The sequence below is a fragment of the Coregonus clupeaformis genome, unplaced genomic scaffold (assembly GCF_020615455.1).
Source record: "Coregonus clupeaformis isolate EN_2021a unplaced genomic scaffold, ASM2061545v1 scaf0095, whole genome shotgun sequence".
NCBI classification, from domain to species: Eukaryota; Metazoa; Chordata; class Actinopteri; order Salmoniformes; family Salmonidae; genus Coregonus; species Coregonus clupeaformis.
This window is the reverse complement of record NW_025533550.1, coordinates 715,151-742,994: the sequence shown is the minus strand read 5'-3', so window position 1 is coordinate 742,994 and position 27,844 is coordinate 715,151. Positions and strand designations below refer to the sequence as shown.

The window sequence follows — 27,844 nt, the reverse complement described above, 5'->3', positions numbered from 1 at the left end:
CCCGTCTGAAGTTTGCCAATGACCATCTGGATAATCCAGAGGAGGAATGGGAGAAGGTCATGTGGTCTGATGAGACAAAAATAGAGCTTTTTGGTCTAAACTCCACTCGCCGTGTTTGGAGGAAGAAGAAGGATGAGTACAACCCCAAGAACACCATCCCAACCGTGAAGCATGGAGGTGGAAACATCATTCTTTGGGGATGCTTTTCTGCAAAGGGGACAGGACGACTGCACCGTATTGAGGGGAGGATGGATGGGGCCATGTATCGCGAGATCTTGGCCAACAACCTCCTTCCCTCAGTAAGAGCATTGAAGATGGGTCGTGGCTGGGTCTTCCAGCATGACAACGACCTGAAACACACAGCCAGGGCAACTAAGGAGTGGCTCCGTAAGAAACATCTCAAGGTCCTGGAGTGGCCTAGCCAGTCTCCAGACCTGAACCCAATAGAAAATCTTTGGAGGGAGCTGAAAGTCCGTATTGCCCAGCGACAAGGATCTGGAGAAGGTCTGTATGGAGGAGTGGGCCAAAATCTCTGCTGCAGTGTGTGCAAACCTGGTCAAGACCTACAGGAAACGTATGATCTCTGTAATTGCAAACAAAGGTTTCTGTACCAAATATTAAGTTCTGCTTTTCTGATGTATCAAATACTTATGTCATGCAATAAAATGCAAATTAATTACTTAAAAATCATACAATGTGATTTTCTGGATTTTTGTTTTAGATTCCGTCTCTCACAGTTGAAGTGTACCTATGATAAATATTACAGACCTCTACATGCTTTGTAAGTAGGAAAACCTGCAAAATCGGCAGTGTCTCCCCACTGTATATGGTGGTAAGTTTACATTGCTGACAGACCATCAGCCTCTTGTGAAAATACTAGGACCAAAAACAGGAGTTCCAGCTCCAGCAGCAGCCAGACTCCAGAGGTGGGCGTTAATACTAGCTGCATATAAGTATGAAATACAATACTTCAGCTACAGCCACGGTAGAGACACTCCGGGGAATGTTCTCAGCCTACGGGTTAGTTGAGGAGTGTGTTTCAGACAATGGGCCACAGCTGGTGTCAAAAGAGATGGAGACATTCTTCTAGTTGAATGGGGTGAAACACATCAAGTGGGTTGTGGGTTCGTTTCCCACGGGGGGCCAGTATGAAAATGTATGCACTCACTAACTGTAAGTCGCTCTGGATAAGAGCGTCTGCTAAATGACAAAAAATGTTTTTTTAAATGTTTTTTAAAAGTCGGCTCCGTATCATGCAGCTTCAAATGGCGCAGCAGAGCGATTTGTACAGAATCAACAACAGGCTCTAGAGAAGGACAAGTCATCAGGACGCTCTGTACAGTATAGTGTGGACAACTTTCTGTTTGCCTACAGGAATACGCCACATGCCACAACTGGAAAAACTCCAGCAGAGTTGTTCCTAAAAAGACAGGCTAGAACAAGGTTATCACTGGTTAAACCCAGATTTTCAGCTGACATGCAGTCTAAGATACAGGATGATTTTCAGTCGGAACAAACAGTGCTTGTCCGAGATTACCGGGGAGGAGACAGAGAGAAATGGGTACACAGGGTTGTGAAAAGGGTACTTGGTCCTGTAACCTACTTGATGATGCAAGACAATGAAAGAATGTGTCAGAGTGGAACATCTCTGATTGGGACTTAGACACTACGACTGTGATGGGCACGCATACAGAGACACAGATTGTGCCAGGCCGTGAGCCTGAGGGTCCAGAGCGTCATGAGAGGCCATAAAGGGTCAGAAGGCCTTCGGACCAGTTGGATCCGTAAACAGGTTGTATATGAGTTGATAAGTGAAAAACTGTTTTGGAAAACCCATGATGTTTTCAGAGGAAGTGGGAAATTCCGGGGAGGAGTGTGGTGTATTGAGAAATGTATTATGTGTTAATGAGTTTAGATTTTAAATGGTTGCAAATAGTCAATGGGATTTGTATGCAGGGGTTGAGTTATTTGAATTAACAAATGACAATGGGCTTTCCGTTCTTGCATTGAAGTGACTGGATTAGGTGATGCAAGGGCGGCGAAAGTTCAATGATGTGTTGGGGAGCTGGGCTGAAGACACTATAGAGAGTGGTCAACTGGAATGTGTTAAGGAGAACATTAAATAAATCTGTTCTGTTTATTATACAGTAAGTATGCTTCGGAGTCTTCAGTAAAAGGACCCAGCATCTTAGGATGCAACACCCTGTATTCATGAATAAACAGAATATTCCTCATTTAGGTGTATGGGTTAAATGGAATAGTATCTGAAATATGGACACTGACTGCAGGCCTATAACCTTACATGTAATATTAACTTCTGCAGAATTATGGATTTCTTGCGGTGAAATGATACAAATGTAACTTTAAATTGTCTTGGGAACACGAGTGGATAAATATTTATATCAGCGTCTCTGGGGAAATGCAAATGCACGTGTAATGTGTTATCCTTGACTTTTCGCAAGCAGACAGCATTTCAACCACATAAAATAAGCACCCAAGACAAACTGAAGTTCCCATTCTCAGCTTCTCATTTCCACGGTTGGAGTTATAGCGTTCTACCTGGTCTCTAAATATATACTTTTAACAGTATTTGATTACCAATGCATTAATTCTCTCAATGTAAAACATCAAGTGAGCACTACTTTAGTCTTCTGGGGCAACAGGTAATGACAGGAAGCTGCATCTATTAAACTAGAGTAGACAAATGGCCTACCTAATGTCAGAAATAACCAGAAGCTTGTCTATATTAGGGGTGAAAGTAGCCATTATTCAATAGGCTACATTGTGGATTGAAATGCGCAGGTAGCCTACTTTGACGTGATTTGTTTGACAGATGAACACAGCACCCATGATATGCGAAACTGAGCCTGCACAGACGGGATAAGATTTTTACATGCCACAGTATCCCCTTCATCAATCAGCATATTGCAGGCATCTTATTCAGGTTTCTGATAACCGGGATAAGCTTTTTCAGGTTATTGTAAACGGGATATGTTTATGCGTCAACAGAATAAGTCAGTATCCGAAATAACGGGATATTAGTGTGCATGTAAACGTGGTCTGTGCCGCTAATGTAGAGCCAATCTTGGAATTTAACAAAAGATTTGAAAACCAAATGATTAGGAACTGAACCACATTCCCTTTCACTACAAACTCCACTGGCAACCCACACTGTTCGCAATCAGCAAGCCAAAGGTAGACATTAAAGAACTCAGTATTTCAAACACAAGTAGGCACAACAATATTTTATTGTTCAAGTAATGCAGGAGGAACTCCCTGGCCGAATCAAACGCATACAGTGGAACAAAAGAAAGCGTCAGCAACAACTCAGAATTGTCATCATTTCCGGTTATTTAAATCAAGTACTACCATTGGAGCAGCCAAAGGATGAATCCACCATTAGAATTCTATTGATAGATAATTAGTACAAAAGGACAACAAAATCAGAAACAAAGTTCAGATGATGCAATGTACAACTTTACACTCCCAGGAGCCTTTCCTTGTGGTGGGGTTCCTTTAGCAGGTTGAGAGTTTACCAGGTGGGGATATGCTTGGTTCAGAGATGCCAACATCACTACAGTCCTTGGGAGCATCTCTGCAATCCAAAAGGTATAACCTCCCCAGGGGTGTAGCAGGTTTGGGAGAAGACAGTTTTGCCATTCTCATAAATCGATTTGTAACTAGATTGGAATGAGAACAGACTGTTCAACGATGCTGCCTTGAGTACTACTGGAGCTGACATCTTGAGTGCGTTCATTGTCACCGACATCGGACCAAACATCCTGAGAACCATCACTGCTGCTAAAATCCAAGTTGCTTGAGAAGTTGGCCCTCCTGTTCAAGGCCTGTCGCTTCTGCCGAGGCAGGGGCGCCTGTCGCTTCTGCCGAGGCAGGGGCGCCTGTCGCTTCTGCCGAGGCAGGGGCGCCTGTCGCTTCTGCCGAGGCAGGGGCGCCTGTCGCTTCACCTAAGGTATTTGGGTCAGTCGTTGCTGAGGGGGCGTTGGGGCCGGGTGCTTCCGTGCTAGTGGGGGCCGGTGCTTCCGTTGCTGAGGGGGCGTTGGGGCCGGGTGCTTCCCGTTGCTGAGGGGGCGTTGGGGCCGGGTGCTTCCGTTGCTGAGGGGGCGTTGGGGCCGGGTGCTTCCGTTGCTGAGGGGGGCGTTGGGGCCGGGTGCTTCCCGTTGCTGAGGGGGCGTTGGGGCCGGGTGCTTCCGTTGCTGAGGGGGCGTTGGGGCCGGGTGCTTCCGTTGCTGAGGGGGCGTTGGGGCCGGGTGCTTCCGTTGCTGAGGGGCGTTGGGGCCGGGTGCTTCCGTTGCTGAGGGGGCGTTGGGGCCGGGTGCTTCCGTTGCTGAGGGGGCGTTGGGGCCGGGTGCTTCCGTTGCTGAGGGGGCGTTGGGGCCGGGTGCTTCCGTTGCTGAGGGGGCGTTGGGGCCGGGTGCTTCCGTTGCTGAGGGGGCGTTGGGGCCGGGTGCTTCCGTTGCTGAGGGGGCGTTGGGGCCGGGTGCTTCCGTTGCTGCGGGGGCGTTGGGGCCGGGTGCTTCCGTTGCTGCGGGGGCGTTGGGGCCGGGTGCTTCCGTTGCTGCGGGGGCGTAGGGGCCGGTTCCCTTTGTTGCGGGGGCGTAGGAGCCGGTTCCCTTTGTTGCGGGGGCGTAGGAGCCGGTTCCCTTTGTTGCGGGGGCGTAGGAGCCGGTTCCCTTTGTTGCGGGGGGCGTAGGAGCCGGTTCCCTTTGTTGCGGGGGCGTAGGAGCCGGTTCCCTTTGTTGCGGGGGCGTAGGAGCCGGTTCCCTTTGTTGCGGGGGCGTAGGAGCCGGTTCCCTTTGTTGCGGGGGCGTAGGAGCCGGTTCCCTTTGTTGCGGGGGCGTAGGAGCCGGTTCCCTTTGTTGCGGGGGCGTAGGAGCCGGTTCCCTTTGTTGCGGGGGCGTAGGAGCCGGTTCCCTTTGTTGCAATTTGGGGAAGATATCTATAGTCACCTAGGAAACGAGACAAAATGTCAAAAATAGTAAAATACCAGCATTTGAAGTTCTTTGAACTACACAAAATAATGTTATTTTAACTGAATGTGTAGAACACACCTTTAGGTGGAGGATAACAGGTTATCCCTACAATCAGCAGGCAACAAATCCAAGTAAATCTAAATAAAAAATAAACATCCTAATCAGTTAAACACAGCTACCTGTAAAACCTGAGAGACAAGGGAAACAAACTAGGGCGATACAACTTACCTCAAAGACAGACCAAAATTCACATCCATTTTTTTCTAAAACAAAAAAACACAGTATTCAGAACTAATGATAGCCAGAAGCCTTACCAGGAGATCCCCCTTATTATATCTGATTATCTTTTCTTGCTGTGCCTTATAAAGTAATCTTAGACCCTTCTAATCTGGCTGGTTAATTAGGTACAGCTGCCAGCCACTGAACATCATTTCCATTGGTCCAACTTCCCAATTGAGATTAGGTGCGCTTGATTTCATTCAGCTGGTGTGCTGGAGGGTTTGCACATCATGGACCAATCCGATGGTTTTAAAGAGTGAACTCTACCTACCCATTGCACTGGTTGAGTTTAACCAAGTGCACCTTTTAATGAATGCTAATGAAGTTCCTGCCAGGGGCTTTTGCAGGTGCAACCTCAGTGGTCAGGTAGAAATGTGTTGTGCAAAAAGGCTGCAGACACAGTAAGATTGTGACAAAATATAAACTGTAGTCGTCTGTTGACGTATGCTAGACTAGAGATTGTCCATCAACACAGAGTCTAACTTCTTACATAAAAGTAGACAATTGAATGCATATACAATTTCATCCATGTCCATGAGGCCAAACAGACAGTCGACTACAACAGGCAAATGTGTCTTAGTTGTGTCAATGTTTGTGAATAAGTCCCAGGTGACACCTTATGCTAGCTAAGCTTCCCTGCTAGTGCCTACTGCCATTCTCTTTGGATCTCAATGGATCCATTTAAGGTCTGAATTCTCATACTATGCAGTTCGATGATTTCACCAACAATACTTGGTTTAGAAAAGTGTACATGTTCTAAGACGATCTGTAGTCTGTACAGAATATATTAGTTCATTGATAAGTTAAACCGTTCCAGGCATTGTAAAGATCAAGTACACTGAATCCATTCTTTAGGAGCCTGTGGTGCGATAAATGGACTAGCAGGAGGAATGAGCTACAGGTTAAAAATCTGTTGACGCACATGTGAATCAATTTGGGTAACATAAAAAAATCCATCAGTTTAAGCTAGAAATATCAGGTTTTTGCATGGACTGCTTCTCAATCCACTGCATCCGCCTATGTTGCCCTTCTGCATTTGCGGTGGATGGGGGCCGAGCTACAGCAGAGTTTGTCAGACCATGTGACATCACAAAAATTGGTCTTCTCACGACAACATCTGTAGCGTCTGAACGGTTTGGCCTATTAGCTAATGCCAAGGTAGCAGCTACTCTTCCTGGGGTCCTGCAACATTAAGGCAGTTACATACCATTTAAAACACATTATATTTCATAACACTTTACCCAGTACATTTATTGTGTTCCCTCAGGCCAATACTCCACTATCACATATTTACAATACAACATTACATTTTTTACATTTGAGTCATTTAGCAGACACTCTTATCCAGAGCACTTACAGTTTTAGTGAGTGCATATATTTTCATACTGGCCCCCCGTTGGAATCGAACCCACAACCCTGGCGTTGCAAACGCCATGCTCTACCAACTGAGCTACACGGGACTACATCCATGTGTACGTGTGTAGAGTGAGCGTCTATATGCATGTGTGTATGTACCTGTGTGTGTGTCTCTTCACAGTCCCCGCTGTTCCACAAGGTGTATTTTTACCTGTTTTTTAAAATCTGATTCTACTGCTTGCATCAGTTACCTGATGTGGAATCGAGTTCCATGTAGTCATGGCTCTATGTAGTACTGTGCGCCTCCCATAGTCCATTCTGGACTTGGGGACTGTGAAGAGACCTCTGGTGTCATGTCTTGTGGGTTATGTATGGATGTCAGAGCTGTGTGCCAGTGTTCCAAACAGACAGCTCGGTACATTCAGCTCGTCGACACCTCTCAAATAAACAAGCAGTGATGAAGTAAATCTCTCTTCCACTCTGAGACAGGAGAGACTGACATGTATGTCATCAATGTCAGCTCTCCGTGTACTTTTAAGGGCCAGCCGTGCTATGGAAAGGGGAGACTCACGAACATGGTTCCGTTTTGCTCTATGGCCCCCACAACTTTCACAGACTCCTCTGAAGGTAACCCATACAAACAAATGGAAGTATGGAGGTAGTTGTGCCAACATACGTAAGGGGTTAAAGATGTGCCCAAAAAAACATTTATTGAGCCATCACCTAGATATAGGACAGACTTCAAAACGTTGCATTTATAAAGGTGTCATTCAATGCGTTTCTATGGGCTATAGTAGTAAAGGCTAAGTTATGTATTTATCAAATAATTTAATATTTTGATAACTAAAGGGTCCCACAAATTCATATAGCTAAATGATCATGTATGACCATTTAAAACAATTCCATATGTTAGCTTAGTACTCTCCCTAAGGCTTAGAATGAGGTTGGTGAGTAAATCAAGATTGTCTCAACACCGTATACAGTGCATGCCTACAAATAACTACATCTAAAGTGCACTACATTACCAAAACTATGTGGACACCTGTGTACATTTTTCAAAATTATGGGCATTAATATGGAGTTGATATCCTGTTCATGAGTATCCCTGTGTGGTGTATTGAGAAATGTATTATGTGAGGTATGTTTTTCGGAATAGGAAACAGTTGGCGGGAGAGACGTTAGCTGAGTATATAGCATCGCTAAAGGGACTGGCGGCTACATGTGTGTTTGGGGCTGCACTAGAGGAGCAGCTGAGGGATCAGCTAGTTTATGGAGTTGCCAGTAAGGAGCTGTAGGGCAAGATGTTAAGCGCAGCATATACGGGGAGATTTTAACATCTGCTATTGCCTGCAGGGTCCAGCACAGTCGGAAATTACCAGTCAGAAAAGGACTTGGGACTTTTTACTGTGTGTAGTGATCGTGAGTATGTGAAACCATATATGGTCATGGTGAGATGTAATGGGGAAAATATAAAGATGGACGTAGATACTGGTGCTGCCATGTCTATTATCTCAGAGAAGCTGTACAACAGCAGATTTAAGAAGCATAAACTGCAACCATGTGATGTTGTTTTGAGAACTTACTCAGCTCAGCCTATTCACTTATTGGGAAAGCTGGAGGTTAAAGTTAAATGGGGTGCTCAGGTGTTACCACTACCCCTATTAGTGTCAAAAGGGAAGGGTCCTACGCTAATGGGGAGAAACTTGATTCAGCACCTAAAATTAGATTGGTCAAGAGTGAACCATCTGTCAGACCCAGTTGCACAGCTGTGCGATAAATATACAGAGGTGTTTAGTGGTGAAATGGGTGTAGTAAATGGAGTTAAAGCCAAAATCCAAGTGTCAGAGAAAGCTGTTCCAAAGTTTTGTATGGCTAGACCTGTGCCTTATGCACTCAGTGAGGCAGTAGACAAACAGCTTACAGAGCTAGAAAAACAAGGAGTGATCACACCCATAGAATATAGTGAATGGGCAGCACCTATAGTTTGCGTTCCAAAGACAAACAGGGGTGTCAGAATATGTCATGATTACAAGGTGACTGTAAATGCATGGGTGGATGTGGACCTGTACCCCTTACCAAAGACCCAGGACTTGTTTGCTACTCTAGCCGGGGGTAAACAGTTCACAAAGTTAGACCTATTACAGGCCTACCAGCAAGTGGAGGTACAGTGCCTTGCAAAAGTATTAATCCCCCTTGGCGTTTTTCCTGTGATGTTGCATTACAACCTGTAATTTAAATGGATTTTTATTTGGATTTCATGTAATGGACATACACAAAATAGTCCAAATTGGTGAAGTGAAATTAAAAAAATTACTTGTTTCAAGAAATCCTAAAAAATAAATAACGGAAAAATGGTGCGTGCATATGTATTCAGCCCATTTGCTATGAAGCCCCTAAATAAGATCTAGTGCAACCAATTACCTTCAGAAGTCACATAATTAGTTAAATAGATTGCACGCAGGTGTACTTTAAGTGTCACATGATCTCAGTATATACAGTGGGGAGAACAAGTATTTGATACACTGCCGATTTTGCAGGTTTTCCTACTTACAAAGCATGTAGAGGTCTGTAATTTTTATCATAGGTACACTTCAACTGTGAGAGACGGAATCTAAAACAAAAATCCAGAAAATCACATTGTATGATTTTTAAGTAATTAATTTGCATTTTATTGCATGACATAAGTATTTGATCACCTACCAACCAGTAAGAATTCCGGCTCTCACAGACCTATTCGTTTTTCTTTAAGAAGCCCTCCTGTTCTCCACTCATTACCTGTATTAACTGCACCTGTTTGAACTCGTTACCTGTATAAAAGACACCTGTCCACACACTCAATCAAACAGACTCCAACCTCTCCACAATGGCCAAGACCAGAGAGCTGTGTAAGGACATCAAGGATAAAATTGTAGACCTGCACAAGGCTGGGGTGGGATACAGGACAATAGGCAAGCAGCTTGGTGAGAAGGCAACAACTGTTGGCGCAATTATGAGAAAAGAGAAGAAGTTCAAGATGCCGGTCAATCACCCTCGGTCTGGGGCTCCATGCAAGATCTCACCTCGTGGGGCATCAATGATCATAAGGAAGGTGAGGGATCAGCCCAGAACTACACGGCAGGACCTGGTCAATGACCTGAAGAGAGCTGGGACCACAGTCTCAAAGAAAACCATTAGTAACACACTACGCCGTCATGGATTAAAATCCTACAGCGCACGCAAGGTCCCCCTGCTCAAGCCAGTGCATGTCCAGGCCCGTCTGAAGTTTGCCAATGACCATCTGGATGATCCAGAGGAGGAATGGGAGAACGTCATGTGGTCTGTCTCCTGAGTGGCGCAGTGGTCTAAGGCACTGCATCGCAGTGCTAACTGTGCCACTAGAGATCCTGGTTCGAATCCAGGCTCTGTCGCAGCCGGCCGCGACCGGGAGACTCATGGGCGGCGCACAATTGGCCCAGCGTCGTCCAGGGTATTGGAGGGAATGGCCGGCAGGGATGTAGCTCAGTTGATAGAGCATGGCGTTTGCAACGCCAGGGTTGTGGGTTCGATTCCCATGGGGGGGCAGTATAAAAAAAATATGTATTCACTAACTGTAAGTCGCTCTGGATAAGAGCGTCTGCTAAATGACTAAAATGTAAATGTCTGATGAGACAAAAATAGAGCTTTTTGGTCTAAACTCCACTCGCCGTGTTTGGAGGAAGAAGAAGGATGAGTACAACCCCAAGAACAACATCCCAACCGTGAAGCATGGAGGTGGAAACATCATTCTTTGGGGATGCTTTTCTGCAAAGGGGACAGGACGACTGCAACGTATTGAGGGGAGGATGGATGGGAAGGTCTGTATGGAGGAGTGGGCCAAAATCCCTGCTGCAGTGTGTGCAAACCTGGTCAAGACCTACAGGAAACGTATGATCTCTGTAATTGCAAACAAAGGTTTCTGATGTATCAAATACTTATGTCACGCAATAAAATGCAAATGAATTACTTAAAAATCATAAAATGTGATTTTCTGGATTTTTGTTTTAGATTCCGTCTCTCACAGTTGAAGTGTACCTATGATAAATATTACAGACCTCTACATGCTTTGTAAGTAGGAAAACCTGCAAAATCGGCAGTGTATCAAATACTTGTTCTCCCCACTGTATATACCTGTTCTGAAAGGCCCCAGAGTCTGCAACACCACTAAGTAAGGGGCACCACCAAGCAAGCGGCACCATGAAGACCAAGGAGCTCTCCAAAGAGGTCAGGGACAAAGTTGTGGAGAAGTACAGATCAGGGTTGGGTTATAAAAAAATATCAGAAACTTTGAACATCCCACGGAGCACCATTAAATCCATTATTAAAAAATTGAAAGAATATGGCATCACAACAAACCTGCCAAGAGAGGGCCGCCCACCAAAACTCATGGACCAGGCAAGGAGGGCATTAATCAGAGGCAACAATAAAACCCAAAGATAACCCTGAAGGAGCTGCAAAGCTCCACAACAGAGATTGGAGTATCTGTCCATAGGACCACTTTAAGCCGTACACTCCACAGAGCTGGACTTTACGGAAGAGTGACCAGAAAAAAGCCACTGCTTAAAGAAAAAAATAAGCAAACACGTTTTGTGTTCGCCAAAAGGCATGTGGGAAACTCCCCAAACATATGGAAGAAGGTAGTCTGGTCAGATGAGACTAGAATTGAGCTTTTTGGCCATCAAGGAAAACGCTATGTCTGGCACAAACCCAACACCTCTCATCACTCCGAGAACACCATCCCCACAGTGAAGCATGGTGGTGGCAGCATCATGCTGTGGGGATGTTTTTCATCGGCAGGGACTGGGAAACTGGTCAGAATTGAAGGAATGATGGATGGCGCTAAATACAGGGAAATTCTTGAGGGAAACCTGTTTCAGTCTTCCAGAGATTTGAGACTGGGACGGAGGTTCACCTTCCAGCAGGACAATGACCATAAGTATACTGTTAGAACAACACTCGAGTGGTTTAATGGGAAACATTTCAATGTCTTGGAATGGCCTAGTCAAAGCCCAGACGTCAATCCAATTGAGAATCTGTGGTATGACTTAAAGATTGCTGTACACCAGCAGAACCCATCCAACTTGAAGGAGCTGGAGCAGTTTTGCCTTGAAGAATGGGCAAAAATCCCAGTGGCTAGATGTGCCAAGCTTATAGAGACATACCCCAAGAGACTTGCAGCTATAATTGCTGCAAAAGGTGGCTCTTCAAAGTATTGACTTTGGGGGGATTAATAGTTATGCACGCTGAAGTTTTCAGTTTTTTTGTCTTATTTCTTGTTTGTCTCACAAGAAAAAATATTTTGCATATTCAAAGTGGTAGGCATGTTGTGTAAATCAAATGATACAAACCCCCCAAAAATCCATTTTAATTCCAGGTTGTAAGGCAACAAAATAGGAAAAATGCCAAGGGGGGTGAATACTTTCGCAAGCCAATGTAGATCAAGAGTCAAAGCATTTCCTGACTATAAACACGCTGAAGGCCCGTCTGAAGTTTGCCAATGACCATCTGGATGATCCAGAGGTCACCGTATTGAGGGGAGGATGGATGGGGCCATGTATCGCGAGATCTTGGCCAACAACCTCCTTCCCTCAGTAAGATCATTGAAGATGGGTCGTGGCTGGGTCTTTCAGCATGACAACGACCTGAAACACACAGCCAGGGCAACTAAGGAGTGGCTCTGTAAGAAGCATCTCAAGGTCCTGGAGTGGCCTAGCCAGTCTCCAGACCTGAACCCAATAGAAAATCTTTGGAGGGAGCTGAAAGTCCGTATTGCCCAGCGACAGCCCCGAAACCTGAAGGATCTGGAGAAGGTCTGTATGGAGGAGTGGGCCAAAATCCCTGCTGCAGTGTGTGCAAACCTGGTCAAGACCTACAGGAAACGTATGATCTCTGTAATTGCAAACAAAGGTTTCTGTACCAAATATTAAGTTCTGCTTTTCTGATGTATCAAATACTTATGTCATGCAATAAAATGCAAATTAATTACTTAAAAATCATACAATGTGATTTTCTGGATTTTGTTTTAGATTCCGTCTCTCACAGTTGAAGTGTACCTATGATAAATATTACAGACCTCTACATGCTTTGTAAGTAGGAAAACCTGCAAAATCGGCAGTGTCTCCCCACTGTATATGGTGGTAAGTTTACATTGCTGACAGACCATCAGCCTCTTGTGAAAATACTAGGACCAAAAACAGGAGTTCCAGCTCCAGCAGCAGCCAGACTCCAGAGGTGGGCGTTAATACTAGCTGCATATAAGTATGAAATACAATACTTCAGCTACAGCCACGGTAGAGACACTCCGGGGAATGTTCTCAGCCTACGGGTTAGTTGAGGAGTGTGTTTCAGACAATGGGCCACAGCTGGTGTCAAAAGAGATGGAGACATTCTTCTAGTTGAATGGGGTGAAACACATCAAGTGGGTTGTGGGTTCGTTTCCCACGGGGGGCCAGTATGAAAATGTATGCACTCACTAACTGTAAGACGCTCTGGATAAGAGCGTCTTACAGTTAGTGCTTGTCCGAGATTACCGGGGAGGAGACAGAGAGAAATGGGTACACAGGGTTGTGAAAAGTGTACTTGGTCCTGGAACCTACTTGATGATGCAAGACAATGAAAGAATGTGTCAGAGTGGAACATCTCTGATTGGGACTTAGACACTACGACTGTGATGGGCACGCATACAGAGACACAGATTGTGCCAGGCCGTGAGCCTGAGGGTCCAGAGCGTCATGAGAGGCCATAAAGGGTCAGAAGGCCTTCGGACCAGTTGGATCTGTAAACAGGTTGTATATGAGTTGATAAGTGAAAAACTGTTTTGGAAAACCCATGATGTTTTCAGAGGAAGTGGGAAATTCCGGGGAGGAGTGTGGTGTATTGAGAAATGTATTATGTGTTAATGAGTTTAGATTTAAAATGGTTGCAAGTAGTCAATGGGATTTGTATGCAGGGGTTGAGTTATTTGAATTAACAAATGACAATGGGCTTTCCGTTCTTGCATTGAAGTGACTGGATTAGGTGATGCAAGGGCGGTGAAAGTTCAATGATGTGTTGGGGAGCTGGGCTGAAGACACTATAGAGAGTGGTCGACTGGAATGTGTTAAGGAGAACATTAAATAAATCTGTTCTGTTTATTATACAGTAAGTATGCTTCGGGGTCTTCCGTAAAAGGACCCAGCATCTTAGGATGCAACACCCTGTATTCATGAATAAACAGAATATTCCTCATTTAGGTGTATGGGTTAAATGGAATAGTATCTGAAATATGGACACTGACTGCAGGCCTATGGCTGCCGTTTTACAGCCCTCTAACCAATTGTACTATTATGTGTGTTTTTCCGCGTTATTTGTAATTTATTTTGTACATAATGTTTCTGCCATCGTCTCTTATAACCAAAGAGAGCTTCTGGATATCAGGACAGCGATTACTCACCTCGCATTGGACGAAGATTTTTTCTTCAACGAGGCGTTCGCGAAGGATATCCTACAGAGACCCGACAAGGCCCAGATCCCCGTCATTCGCGTGAGGAAGAGACGGAGATATCGCGGACGCAGATCCGGGTGCCTTGTAAGGATCCGACGGCGAGCGAGTAAACTGCCTCTCCCATCAATCCTATTAGCCAACGTTCAATCTTTTGAGAATAAAATTGACGATTTAAGATTACGGTTATCCTATCAACGGGACATTAAAAACTGTAATATCTTATGTTTCACGGAGTCGTGGCTGAACGACAACAATGATAACATTCAGCTAGCAGGCTATACGCTACATCGGCAGGACAGAACGGCAGACTCTGGTAAGACAAGGGGTGGCGGTCTCTGTATATTTGTAAACAACAGCTGGTGCACAAAATCAAATACTAAGGAAGTCTCGAGGTTTTGCTCGCCTGAGGTAGAGTATCTTATGATAAGCTGTAGACCACACTATTTACCAAGAGAGTTTTCATCTATATTTTTCATAGCTGTCTATTTACCACCACAAACCAATGCTGGCATTAAGATTGCACTGAATGAGTTGTACAAGGCCATTAATCAACAGGAAAACGCTCATCCAGATGCAGCGCTCCTAGTAGCCGGGGACTTTAATGCAGGGAAACTTAAATCCGTTCTACCTAATTTCTACCAGCATGTTAAATGTGCAACCAGAGGGAAAAACACTCTAGACCACCTTTACTCCACACACAGAGACGCATACAAAGCTCTCCCTCGCCCTCCATTTGGCAAATCTGACCATAACTCTATCCTCCTGATTCCTGCTTATAAGCAAAAACTGAAGCAGGAAGCACCAGTGATTCGGTTAATAAATAAGTGGTCAGATGACGCAGATGCTAAGCTACAGGACTGTTTTGCTAGCACAGACTGGAACATGTTCCGGGATTCTTCAGACAGCATTGAGGAGTACACCACATCAGTCACTGGCTTCATCAATAAGTGCATCGATGATGTCGTCCCCCACAGTGACCGTACGTACATACCCCAACCAGAAGCCATGGATTACAGGAAACATCCGCACTGAGCTAAAGGGTAGAGCTGCCGCTTTCAAGGAACGGGACTCTAACCCGGACGCTTATAAGAAATCCCGCTATGACCTCCGACGAACCATCAAACAGGCAAAGAGTCAATACAGGTCTAAGATTGAATCATACTACACTGTCTCTGACGCTCGTCGGATGTGGCAGGGCTTGTAAACTATTACAGACTACAAAGGGAAACACAGCCGCGAGCTGCCCAGTGACACAAGCCTACCAGACGAGCTAAACCACTTCTATGCTCGCTTCGAGGCAAGCAACACTGAAGCATGCATGAGAGCACCAGCTGTTCCGGACGACTATGTGATCACGCTCTCCGTAGCCGATGTGAGTAAGACTTTTAAGCAGGTCAACATTCACAAGGCCGCAGGGCCAGACGGATTACCAGGACGTGTACTCCGAGCATGTGCTGACCAACTGGCAAGCGTCTTCACTGACATTTTCAACATGTCCCTGACTGAGTCTGTAATACCAACATGTTTCAAGCAGACCACCATAGTCCCCGTGCCCAAGAACTCTAAGATAACCTGCCTAAATGACTACCGACCCGTAGCACTGACGTCTGTAGCCATGAAGTGCTTTGAAAGACTGGTCATGGCTCACATCAACAGCATAATCCCAGAAACCCTAGACCCACTCCAATTTGCATACCGCCCCAACAGATCCACAGATGATGCAATCTCTATCGCACTCCACACTGCCCTTTCCCACCTGGACAAGAGGAACACCTACGTGAGAATGCTATTCATTGACTACAGCTCAGCATTCAACACCATAGTGCCCCTCTAAGCTCATCACTAAGCTAAGGATCCTGGGACTAAACACCTCCCTCTGCAACTGGATCCTGGACTTCCTGACGGGCCGCCCCCCAGGTGGTAAGGGTAGGTAACAACACATCTGCCACACTGATCCTCAACACGGGGGCCCCTCAGGGGTGCGTGCTCAGTCCCCTCCTGTACTCTCTGTTCACCCATGACTGCATGGCCAGGCACGACTCCAACACCATCATTAAGTTTGCCGACGACACAACAGTGGTAGGCCTGATCACCGACAACGATGAGACAGCCTATAGGGAGGAGGTCAGAGATCTGGCCGTGTGGTGCCAGGACAACAACCTCTCCCTCAACGTGACCAAGACAAAGGAGATGATTGTGGACTACAGGAAAAAAAAAGAGGACTGAGCACGCCCCCATTCTCATCGACGGGGCTGTAGTGGAACAGGTTGAGAGCTTCAAGTTCCTTGGTGTCCACATCACCAACGAACTATCATGGTCCAAACACACCAAGACAGTCGTGAAGAGGGCACGACAAAGCCTATTCCCCCTCAGGAGACTAAAAAGATTTGGCATGGGTCCTCAGATCCTCAAAGAATTCTACAGCTGCACCATCGAGAGCATCCTGACTGGTTGCATCACCGCCTGGTATGGCAACTGCTTGGCCTCTGACCGCAAGGCACTACAGAGGGTAGTGCGTACGGCCCAGTACATCACTGGGGCAAAGCTCCCTGCCATCCAGGACCTCTATACCAGGCGGTGTCAGAGGAAGGCCCTCAAAATTGTCAAAGACTCCAGCCACCCTAGTCATAGACTGTTCTCTCTGCTACCGCACGGCAAGCGGTACCGGAGTGCCAAGTCTAGGTCCAAAAGACTTCTCAACAGCTTCTACCCCCAAGCCATAAGACTCCTGAACAGCTAATCATGGCTACCCGGACTATTTGCACTGCCCCCCCACCCCATCCTTTTTACGCTGCTGCTACTCTGTTAAGTATTTATGCATAGTCACTTTAACTCTACCCACATGTACATATTACCTCAACTACCTCAACTAGCCGGTGCCCCCGCACATTGACTCTGCAACGGTACCCCCCTGTATATATAGCCTCCCTACTGTCACTTTATTTTACTGTATATATAGCCTCCCTACTGTCACTTTATTTGACTTCTGCTCTTTTTTTCTCAACACTTTTTTTGTTTAAAATAAATGCACTGTTGGTTAAGGGCTGTAAGTAAGCATTTCACTGTAATGTCTGCACCTGTTGTATTCGGCGCATGTGACCAATAAATTTGATTTGATTTGATTTAACCTCACATGTAATATTAACTTCTGCAGAATTATGGATTTCTTGCAGTGAAATGATACAAATGTAACTTTAAATTGTCTTGGGAACACGAGTGGATAAATATTTATATCAGCGTCTCTGGGGAAATGCGAATGCACGTGTAATGTGTTATCCTTGACTTTTCGCAAGCAGACAGCATTTCAACCACATAAAATAAGCACCCAAGACAAACTGAAGTTCCCATTCTCAGCTTCTCATTTCCACGGTTGGAGTTATAGTGTTCTACCTGGTCTCTAAATATATACTTTTAACAGGATTTGATTACTAATGCATTAATTCTCTCAATGTAAAACATCAAGTGATCACTACTTTAGTCTTCTGGGGCAACACGTAATGACAGGAAGCTGCATCTATTAAACTAGAGTAGACAAATGGCCTACCTAATGTCAGAAATAACCAGAAGCTTGTCTATATTAGGGGTGAAAGTAGCCATTATTCAATAGGCTACATTGTGGATTGAAATGCGCAGGTAGCCTACTTTGACGTGATTTGTTTGACAGATGAACACAGCACCCATGATATGCGAAACTGAGCCTGCACAGACGGGATAAGATTTTTACATGCCACAGTATCCCCTTCATCAATCAGCATATTGCAGGCATCTTATTCAGGTTTCTGATAACCGGGATAAGCTTTTTCAGGTTATTGTAAACGGGATATGTTTATATGCGTCAACAGAATAAGTCAGTATCCGAAATAATAACGGGATATTTGTGCATGTAAACGTGGTCTGTGCCGCTAATGTAGAGCCAATCTTGGAATTTAACAAAAGATTTGAAAACCAAATGATTAGGAACTGAACCACATTCCCTTTCACTACAAACTCCACTGGCAACCCACACTGTTCGCAATCAGCAAGCCAAAGGTAGACATTAAAGAACTCAGTATTTCAAACACAAGTAGGCACAACAATATTTTATTGTTCAAGTAATGCAGGAGGAACTCCCTGGCCGAATCAAACGCATACAGTGGAACAAAAGAAAGCGTCAGCAACAACTCAGAATTGTCATCATTTCCGGTTATTTAAATCAAGTACTACCATTGGAGCAGCCAAAGGATGAATCCACCATTAGAATTCTATTGATAGATAATTAGTACAAAAGGACAACAAAATCAGAAACAAAGTTCAGATGATGCAATGTACAACTTTACACTCCCAGGAGCCTTTCCTTGTGGTGGGGTTCCTTTAGCAGGTTGAGAGTTTAGCAGGTGGGGATATGCTTGGTTCAGAGATGCCAACATCACTACAGTCCTTGGGAGCATCTCTGCAATCCAAAAAGGTATAACCTCCCCAGGGGTGTAGCAGGTTTGGGAGAAGACAGTTTTGCCATTCTCATAAATCGATTTGTAACTAGATTGGAATGAGAACAGACTGTTCAACGATGCTGCCTTGAGTACTACTGGAGCTGACATCTTGAGTGCGTTCATTGTCACCGACATCGGACCAAACATCCTGAGAACCATCACTGCTGCTAAAATCCAAGTTGCTTGAGAAGTTGGCCCTCCTGTTCAAGGCCTGTCGCTTCTGCCGAGGCAGGGGCGCCTGTCGCTTCACCTAAGGTATTTGGGTCAGTCGTTGCTGAGGGGGCGTTGGGGCCGGGTGCTTCCGTTGCTGAGGGGGCGTTGGGGCCGGGTGCTTCCGTTGCTGCGGGGGCGTTGGGGCCGGGTGCTTCCGTTGCTGAGGGGGCGTTGGGGCCGGGTGCTTCCGTTGCTGAGGGGCGTTGGGGCCGGGTGCTTCCGTTGCTGCGGGGGCGTTGGGGCCGGGTGCTTCCGTTGCTGCGGGGGCGTTGGGGCCGGGTGCTTCCGTTGCTGCGGGGGCGTTGGGGCCGGGTGCTTCCGTTGCTGCGAGGCGTTGGGGCGCCGGGTGCTTCCGTTTGCTGCTGCGGGGCGCTGTAGGAGCCGGTTCCCTTTGCTGCTGCGGGGGCGTAGGAGCCGGTTCCCTTTGCTGCTGCGGGGCGTAGGAGCCGGTTCCCTTTGCTGCTGCGGGGGCGTAGGAGCCGGTTCCCTTTGCTGCTGCGGGGGCGTAGGAGCCGGTTCCCTTTGCTGCTGCGGGGGCGTAGGAGCCGGTTCCCTTTGCTGCTGCGGGGGCGTAGGAGCCGGTTCCCTTTGCTGCTGCGGGGGCGTAGGAGCCGGTTCCCTTTGTTGCAATTTGGGGAAGATATCTATAGTCACCTAGGAAACGAGACAAAATGTAAAAAATAGTAAAATACCAGCATTTGAAGTTCTTGGAACTACACAAAATAATGTTATTTTAACTGAATGTGTAGAACACACCTTTAGGTGGAGGATAACAGGTTATCCCTACAATCAGCAGGCAACAAATCCAAGTAATTCTAAATAAAAAATAAACATCCTAATCAGTTAAACACAGCTACCTGTAAAACCTGAGAGACAAGGGAAACAAACTAGGGCGATACAACTTACCTCAAAGACAGACCAAAATTCACAGCCATTTTTTTCTAAAACAAAAAAACACAGTATTCAGAAGTGATAGCCAGAAGCCTTACCAGGAGATCCCCCTTATTATATATGATTATCTTTTCTTGTTGCGCCTTATAAAGTAATCCTAGACCCTTCTAATCTGGCTGGTTAATTAGGTACAGCTGCCAGCCACTGAACATCATTTCCATTGGTCCAACTTCCCAATTGAGATTAGGTGCGCTTGATTTCATTCAGCTGGTGTGCTGGAGGGTTTGCACATCATGGACCAATCCGATGGTTTTAAAGAGTGAACTCTACCTACCCATTGCACTGGTTGAGTTTAACCAAGTGCACCTTTTAATGAATGCTAATGAAGTTCCTGCCAGGGGCTTTTGCAGGTGCAACCTCAGTGGTCAGGTAGAAATGTGTTGTGCAAAAAGGCTGCAGACACAGTAAGATTGTGACAAAATATAAACTGTAGTCGTCTGTTGACGTATGCTAGACTAGAGATTGTCCATCAACACAGAGTCTAACTTCTTACATAAAAGTAGACAATTGAATGCATATACAATTTCATCCATGTCCATGAGGCCAAACAGACAGTCGACTACAACAGGCAAATGTGTCTTAGTTGTGTCAATGTTTGTGAATAAGTCCCAGGTGACACCTTATGCTAGCTAAGCTTCCCTGCTAGTGCCTACTGCCATTCTCTTTGGATCTTAATGGATCCATTTAAGGTCTGAATTCTCATACTATGCAGTTCGATGATTTCACCAACAATACTTGGTTTAGAAAAGTGTACATGTTCTAAGACGATCTGTAGTCTGTACAGAATATATTAGTTCATTGATAAGTTAAACCGTTCCAGGCATTGTAAAGATCAAGTACACTGAATCCATTCTTTAGGAGCCTGTGGTGCGATAAATGGACTAGCAGGAGGAATGAGCTACATGCTAAAAATCTGTTGACGCACATGTGAATCAATTTGGGTAACATAAAAAAAATCCATCAGTTTAAGCTAGAAATATCAGGTTTTTGCATGGACTGCTTCTCAATCCACTGCATCCGCCTATGTCGCCCTTCCGCATCTGCGGTGGATGGGGGCCGAGCTACAGCAGAGTTTGTCAGACCATGTGACATCACAAAAATTGGTCTTCTCACGACAACATCTGTAGTGTCTGAACGGTTTGGCCTACAAACTATAATGTCCACTATTTTGCATTTGTATTTATTAAGAATCCCCATTAGCTGCTGCCAAGGTAGCAGCTACTCTTCCTGGGGTCCTGCAACATTAAGGCAGTTATACAATTTAAAACACATTATATTTCATAACACTTTACCCAGTACATTTATTGTGTTCCCTCAGGCCACTACTCCACTATCACATATTTACAATACAACATTACATTTTTTACATTTGAGTCATTTAGCAGACGCTCTTATCCAGAGCAACTTACAGTTTTAGTGAGTGCATATATTTTCATACTGGCCCCCCGTTGGAATCGAACCCACAACCCTGGCGTTGCAAACGCCATGCTCTACCAACTGAGCTACACGGGACTACATCCATGTGTACGTGTGTAGAGTGAGCGTCTATATGCATGTGTGTATGTACCTGTGAGTGTGTCTCTTCACAGTCCCCGCTGTTCCACAAGGTGTATTTTTACCTGTTTTTTAAAATCTGATTCTACTGCTTGCATCAGTTACCTGATGTGGAATCGAGTTCCATGTAGTCATGGCTCTATGTAGTACTGTGCGCCTCCCATAGTCCATTCTGGACTTGGGGACTGTGAAGAGACCTCTGGTGTCATGTCTTGTGGGTTATGTATGGATGTCAGAGCTGTGTGCCAGTGTTCCAAACAGACAGCTCGGTACATTCAGCTCGTCGACACCTCTCACATAAACAAGCAGTGATTAAGTAAATCTCTCTTCCACTCTGAGACAGGAGAGACTGACATGCATGTCATCAATGTCAGCTCTCCGTGTACTTTTAAGGGCCAGCCGTGCTATGGAAAGGGGAGACTCACGAACATGGTTCCGTTTTACTCTATGGCCCCCACAACTTTCACAGACTCCTCTGAAGGTAACCCATACAAACAAATGGAAGTATGGAGGTAGGTTTGCCAACATACGTAAGGGGTTAAAGATGTGCCCAAAAAACATTTATTGAGCCATCACCTAGATATAGGACAGACTTCAAAACTTTGCATTTATAAAGGTGTCATTCAATGCGTTTCTATGGGCTATAGTAGTAAAGGCAAAGTTATGTATTTGATCAAATAATTTTATATTTTGATACCTAAAGGGTCCCACAAATTCATATAGCTAAATGATCATGTATGACAATTTAAAACAATTCCATATGTTAGCTTAGTACTCTCCCTAAGGCTTAGATTGAGGTTGATGAGTAAATCAAGATTGTCTCAACACCGTATACAATGCATGCCTACATACAGTGGGGAGAACAAGTATTTGATACACTGCCGATTTTGCAGGTTTTCCTACTTACAAAGCATGTAGAGGTCTGTAATTTTTATCATAGGTACACTTCAACTGTGAGAGACGGAATCTAAAACAAAAATCCAGAAAATCACATTGTATGATTTTTAAGTAATTAATTTGCATTTTATTGCATGACATAAGTATTTGATCACCTACCAACCAGTAAGAATTCCGGCTCTCACAGACCTGTTAGTTTTTCTTTAAGAAGCCCTCCTGTTCTCCACTCATTACCTGTATTAACTGCACCTGTTTGAACTCCTTACCTGTATAAAAGACACCTGTCCACACACTCAATCAAACAGACTCCAACCTCTCCACAATGGCCAAGACCAGAGAGCTGTGTAAGGACATCAGGGATACAATTGTAGACCTGCACAAGTCTGGGATGGGCTACAGGACAATAGGCAAGCAGCTTGGTGAGAAGGCAACAACTGTTGGCGCAATTATTAGAAAATGGAAGAAGTTCAAGATGACGGTCAATCACCCTCGGTCTGGGGCTCCATGCAAGATCTCACCTCGTGCGGCATCAATGATCATGAGGAAGGTGAGGGATCAGCCCAGAACTACACGGAAGTACCTGGTCAATGACCTGAAGAGAGCTGGGACCACAGTCTCAAAGAAAACCATTAGTAACACACTACGCCTTCATGGATTAAAATCCTGCAGCGCACGCAAGGTCCCCCTGCTCAAGCCAGCGCATGTTCAGGCCCGTCTGAAGTTTGCCAATGACCATCTGGATGTTCCAGAGGAGGAATGGGAGAAGGTCATGTGGTCTGATGAGACAAAAATATCACTTTTTGGTCTAAACTCCACTCGCCGTGTTTGGAGGAAGAAGAAGGATGAGTACAACCCCAAGAACACCATCCCAACCGTGAAGCATGGAGGTCGAAACATCATTCTTTGGGGATGCTTTTCTGCAAAGGGGACAGGACGACTGCACCATATTGAGGGGAGGATGGATGGGGCCATGTATCGCGAGATCTTGGCCAACAACCTCCTTCCCTTAGTAAGAGCATTGAAGATGGGTCGTTGCTGGGTCTTCCAGCATGACAACGACCCGAAACACACAGCCAGGGCAACTAAGGAGTGGCTCCGTAAGAAGCATCTCAAGGTCCTGGAGTGGCCTAGCCAGTCTCCAGACCCGAACCCAATAGAAAATCTTTGGAGGGAGCTGAAAGTCCGTATTGCCCAGCGACAGCCCCGAAACCTGAAGGATCTGGAGAAGGTCTGTATGGAGGAGTGGGCCAAAATCCCTGCTGCAGTGTGTGCAAACCTAGTCAAGATCTACAGGAAACATATGATCTCTGTAATTGCAAACAAAGGTTTCTGTACCAAATATTAAGTTCTGCTTTTCTGATGTATCAAATACTTATGTAATGCAATAAAATGCAAATGAATTACTTAAAAATCATAAAATGTGATTTTCTGGATTTTTGTTTTAGATTCCGTCTCTCACAGTTTAAGTGTACCTATGATAAAAATGACAGACCTCTACATGCTTTGTAAGTAGGAAAACCTGCAAAATCGGCAGTGTATCAAATACTTGTTCTCCCCACTGTACTTATTTAGCTGCTCTTAATTGAGCTTATCTGGCACTCCAGGCAGGCTCAATCAACCGTCAAAGGCATTTGAAAGAAAACCAATATAATGCAGTCTGGGGAATATATCTATAATTACCTAGGAAACAAATGCAAAAAGTTCAAAATAGTAAAATGCCAGAATTTGAAGTTATTGGAACTATACAAATACTGTTATTTTAACTGAATTAATTGGTGTAGAACAAACACCTTTAGGTGTAGAATAACAGGTTATCCCTCCAAATGAATAGATACATTTAAGGTCCGAATTCTCATAATATGCAGTTAGTGAATGATTTCAGCAACAATACTTGGTTTAGAAAAATTTACATGTTCAAAGACGATCTGTAGTCTGTACAGAATATATTAGTTAATTGATAGGTTAAACCGTTCCAGGCATTGTAAATATAAAGTACACTGAATCCATTCTTTAGTAGCCTGTAGTAACTAAGATTAACAATGGACTAACAAGAGGAATGAGCTACAGGTTAAAGAATAAATCAAGATTATCTCAAAACCATATACAATGCATGCTGTAGTATCTTAGGATGCTTCTTAGCTCGAGGACTCCAGACACGCAAGTACGTATTAGTATTTAATTGTAACTAAGAATAACATTACAGGAGTGCATCTGGAGTAAGCTACCTGCGGCTTTTTTGTGCACGGTTAATGGCAGACATTTAAAGGGGTACTGAAAGCGGTAAATATAATTTACAAGGTTACTACACACGCCTACATAAAACTACATCTAAAGTATGAACATATGAGGAAGGTCTGACATTTCACCACTGGACAGTGACCATGTTTACATGCACACATTATTCTGGATAGTAGCTCCAGGTTTTATTCGGGATGAGCGATTTAGATGCACCTTTGATATCCCGCTCATGAGTAACCATGAATAAACAGAATATTTCTCTTAAGTGTATGGGTTAAATGGGATAGTTACCAAAATATGGACACTGACTGCAGGCCTATAACGTCACATATGTCATATATTAACTTCTGCAGAATTATGCATTTTCTTGCAGTGACATTATACAAATGTAACTTCAAAATATCTTGGGAACAAGAGTGGATAAATATTTCAATCAGCATCTCGGTAAAAAAGCGAATGCACGTGTTATCTTTGACACTTTTGCAAGCAGACAGCATTTCAACCATGTTAAATATGCAACCAAGACTAACTGGTTCCCATTCTCAGCATTTCATTTCCTTAAAACCTGTCCAAATGAAATTCGGCACAGGACCAATGTTTCCACGGTTTGTGTTACAGCGTTGTACCTGGTCCCTAAACCAAACAGAATTTTAAGTGTTCGATTTCATAATAATAATATAATATGCCATTTAGCAGACGCTTTTATCCAAAGCGACTTAGTCATGCGTGCATACATTTTTTTTGTGTATGGGTGGTCCCGGGGACCGAACACACTACCTTGGCGTTACAAGCGCCGTGCTCTACCAGCTGAGCTAGAGGACCACGCATTATTTATGATTTCCAATGCATTATTAAATAAGCTCAATTATGGTGGATCGAACTGCTCAGGTAGCCTACTTTTTGAAGAGATTTGTTTGACAGATGAAATCACAGCACCCACGATATGCGAAAAGGAGCCTGCGCAGAACTCAAAAACAGGATAAGATGTTTACATGCAACAGTAACCATCTTCGATCAGCATATCGCAGACATCTCATCCGGGTTTCTGATAACCGGGCTACAAGCTTTTTCAGGATATTGTAAACGGGATATGATGTTTGTGTCAATGCAAACCGAATAATTCAGTATCCCAAATAATGATGGGATATTGGTGTGCATGTAAACGTGGTCAGTGGCTCTGATGTAGAGCCAATCTTGGAATTTGAACAACCAGTAGCAAAGATAAACAGATATTTGAAAATCAGAAGATTAGGAACTGAACCACATTCCCTTTTACTACAAACTGCACTGGCAACCAACACTGTTCACAATCAGCAAGCCAAAGGTAGACATTAAAGAACTCAGTATTTTACAAGGAGGCACTTATAAAATGTAAAATATTTTATTGTTCAAGTAATGCAGGGTAGTAGGAGCAGCAGTAACTCCCTGGCCAAATCAAAAGCATACAGTGGAACCTAAAAGAAAGTGTCAGCAACTACTAAAATGTGTCATCATTTTTGGTTATTAAAATCAAGTCCTACTATTGGAGCATCCAAAAGAGGATTCCACCATTAGAATTCTGTTGATAGATAATGAGTACAACGGATTTCAAAATCAGAAAGCGAAGTTCAGATGAGTAAAGTTGTACATTGCATCCCATGAGCCTTTCCTTGTGGTTCCTTCTGTTGCTGGGGAAAGAGCGCCGGTTCCTTTTGTTGCTGGGGCATAAGAGCCGGTTCCTTTTGTTACTGGGGCATAAGAGCCGGTTCCTTTTGTTACTGGGGCATAAGAGCCGGTTCCTTTTGTTGCTGGGGCATAAGAGCCGGTTCCTTTTGTTGCTGGGGCATAAGAGCCGGTTCCTTTTAATGCAGTTTTGGGAATAGATCTATAATTACCTAGGAAACAAGAGACAAAAACTTCAAAATAGTAAAATGCCAGCATTTTAAGTTATTGGAACTATAGTGTTATTTGAACTGAATTACTTTCTATAAAACAAACACCTTTAGGTGAAAGAGAACAGGTTATCCCTCCAATTAGCAGGCAACAAATCCAATAAATTATACAAATAAAATGTTATAAAGTCCTATTCAGTTAGACACTGCTACCTGGAAGAGAAGGGAAACAAACTCAAGCAACACAATTCGCTTACAAAAGTCAAATCACTTTTTGAAATCAAAACCTCAGTATTCAAAACTAATGGTAGCCAGAAGCCTTACCAGGATATCTCCTTTAATGTAGCTGATCATCTTTTTTTGTTGTTGCTGCGCCTTATAAAGGAATCCTAGACCCTGCTAATCTGTCTGGTTAATTAGGTACAGCTGCCAGCCACCGAACAAATTTCCATTGGTCCAATTGAGTTTAGGTGCACTTGATTTCATTCAGCTGGTGTGCTGGAGGGTTAGCGCATCATGGACCAATCCGATGGTTTTATAGAGTGAAATCTAACTAACCATTGCACTGGGTGAGCTTAATCAAGTGCACCTTTTAATGCAGGCTAATTAAGTTTCTGCCAGGGGCATTTGCAGGTGCAACCTCAGTGGTCAGGTAGATATGTGTTGTGCAAAAAGGCTGCGGACACAGTAAGACTGTCCAAACATTCCATAGTGACAAATTAACTGAAGTCGCCTGTTGACGTATGCTAGAAGAGATTGTCCGACAAGAGTAACGTTTTACAGGAAAGCAGACAATTTAATACATATACAATTTCGTCCATGTTCATGAGTCTTTGGCGAAACAGTCAGTCAAATCTGTCAAGTTGTCAATGAATAAGTCCCAGGTGACAATTTATGCTAGCTAAGCTTCCCTGCTAGTGCCTACCGGCTTCCTCTTTGAAACTTAATGGATCCATCTACGGTCTGAACTCCCATACTACGCAGTTAGATCAACAATACTTGGTTTAGAAAAATGTACATGTTCTATACAGAATATATTTGTTAATTGATAGGTTAAACCGTTCCAGGCATTGTAAAGATAAAGTACACTGAATCCTTTCTATTGGAGCCTGTGGTACAATAAATGGACTAGCAGGAGGAATATTGATGCACGTCAAAGTAACAAAAAAGCCCATCGAAATAAATCAGTTGAAGCCAGAAAGTTTTGTATGGGCTGCGTCTAAATCCACTGCATCCGCCTAGGTCGCCCTTACGAATCTGCGGTGGACAGTGCCGTTGGTCAGACGTCCCGAAAAGTGGACTCACAGGAACATCTATATCGTCCAAATGGATTGGCCTACAAACTATGACCAATAGGGAAAGGGGAGACTCAAACATTGTTTGGTTTGCTCAATGACCCCCACAAGTGTCAAGAATCAGCTTAATGTAACCCATACAAAGAGGTATGGAGGTAGTTGTGCAAATGGTTTGAAGTGTCCAAAACACCATCTTAGCTTTCACCTAGATATAGAAGACACTTCTAAACTG

At 44.4% G+C, this 27,844-nt stretch overlaps 2 protein-coding genes and 1 long non-coding RNA gene across 5 annotated transcripts; all 3 read right to left on the bottom strand.

Moving 5' to 3' along the window:
- Positions 1 to 3,801: 3,801 nt before the first annotated feature.
- LOC123483367 (S-antigen protein-like) lies at positions 3,802 to 5,312 on the bottom strand. The gene is made up of 3 exons (XM_045213296.1): positions 5,220 to 5,312; positions 5,070 to 5,128; positions 3,802 to 4,967 (listed from the first exon to the last, which is right to left on the bottom strand). The coding sequence occupies exons 1-3, from the start codon at positions 5,246 to 5,248 to the stop codon at positions 3,802 to 3,804; spliced, it is 1,254 nt and encodes a 417-aa protein (XP_045069231.1). The 5' UTR covers positions 5,249 to 5,312.
- Positions 5,313 to 18,188: 12,876 nt separating this feature from the next.
- Positions 18,189 to 19,802, bottom strand: LOC121557755 (skin secretory protein xP2-like). Of its 2 annotated transcripts, none has more exons than XM_045213303.1 (4): positions 19,713 to 19,802; positions 19,563 to 19,621; positions 19,180 to 19,460; positions 18,189 to 19,130 (listed from the first exon to the last, which is right to left on the bottom strand). In XM_045213303.1, exons 1-4 carry the CDS (start codon positions 19,739 to 19,741, stop codon positions 18,858 to 18,860), a joined length of 642 nt encoding a protein of 213 aa, XP_045069238.1. In that variant the 5' UTR covers positions 19,742 to 19,802; the 3' UTR covers positions 18,189 to 18,857. The 2 variants fall into 2 exon arrangements, with proteins under 2 accessions (XP_045069238.1, XP_045069239.1); XM_045213304.1 differs by having other exon boundaries at positions 18,189 to 19,131; positions 19,246 to 19,460.
- Positions 19,803 to 25,811: 6,009 nt separating this feature from the next.
- Positions 25,812 to 26,717, bottom strand: LOC121557753. 2 transcript variants are annotated; one of them, XR_005998392.2, is made up of 3 exons: positions 26,642 to 26,717; positions 26,426 to 26,530; positions 25,812 to 26,320 (listed from the first exon to the last, which is right to left on the bottom strand). It is a non-coding gene; the product is annotated as an uncharacterized LOC121557753 (long non-coding RNA). The 2 variants fall into 2 exon arrangements; XR_005998393.2 differs by having other exon boundaries at positions 26,426 to 26,526; positions 26,642 to 26,689.
- Between the last annotated feature and the right edge of the window lie 1,127 nt (positions 26,718 to 27,844).

Excerpts from the sequence above, each read along its gene's own strand:
- LOC123483367 (XM_045213296.1), bottom strand. The coding sequence starts at position 5,248 with ATGGATGTGAATTTTGGTCTGTCTTTGAG. Across the intron at positions 5,129-5,219 it reads AATTTTGGTCTGTCTTTGAG|ATTTACTTGGATTTGTTGCC; the intron begins GTAAGTTGTATC and ends TTTTTTATTTAG. Across the intron at positions 4,968-5,069 it reads CTGTTATCCTCCACCTAAAG|GTGACTATAGATATCTTCCC; the intron begins GTGTGTTCTACA and ends CTCGTTTCCTAG.
- LOC121557755 (XM_045213303.1), bottom strand. The coding sequence starts at position 19,741 with ATGGCTGTGAATTTTGGTCTGTCTTTGAG. Across the intron at positions 19,622-19,712 it reads AATTTTGGTCTGTCTTTGAG|AATTACTTGGATTTGTTGCC; the intron begins GTAAGTTGTATC and ends TTTTTTATTTAG. Across the intron at positions 19,131-19,179 it reads AAAGGGAACCGGCTCCTACA|CAACGGAAGCACCCGGCCCC; the intron begins GCGCCCCGCAGC and ends AACGCCTCGCAG.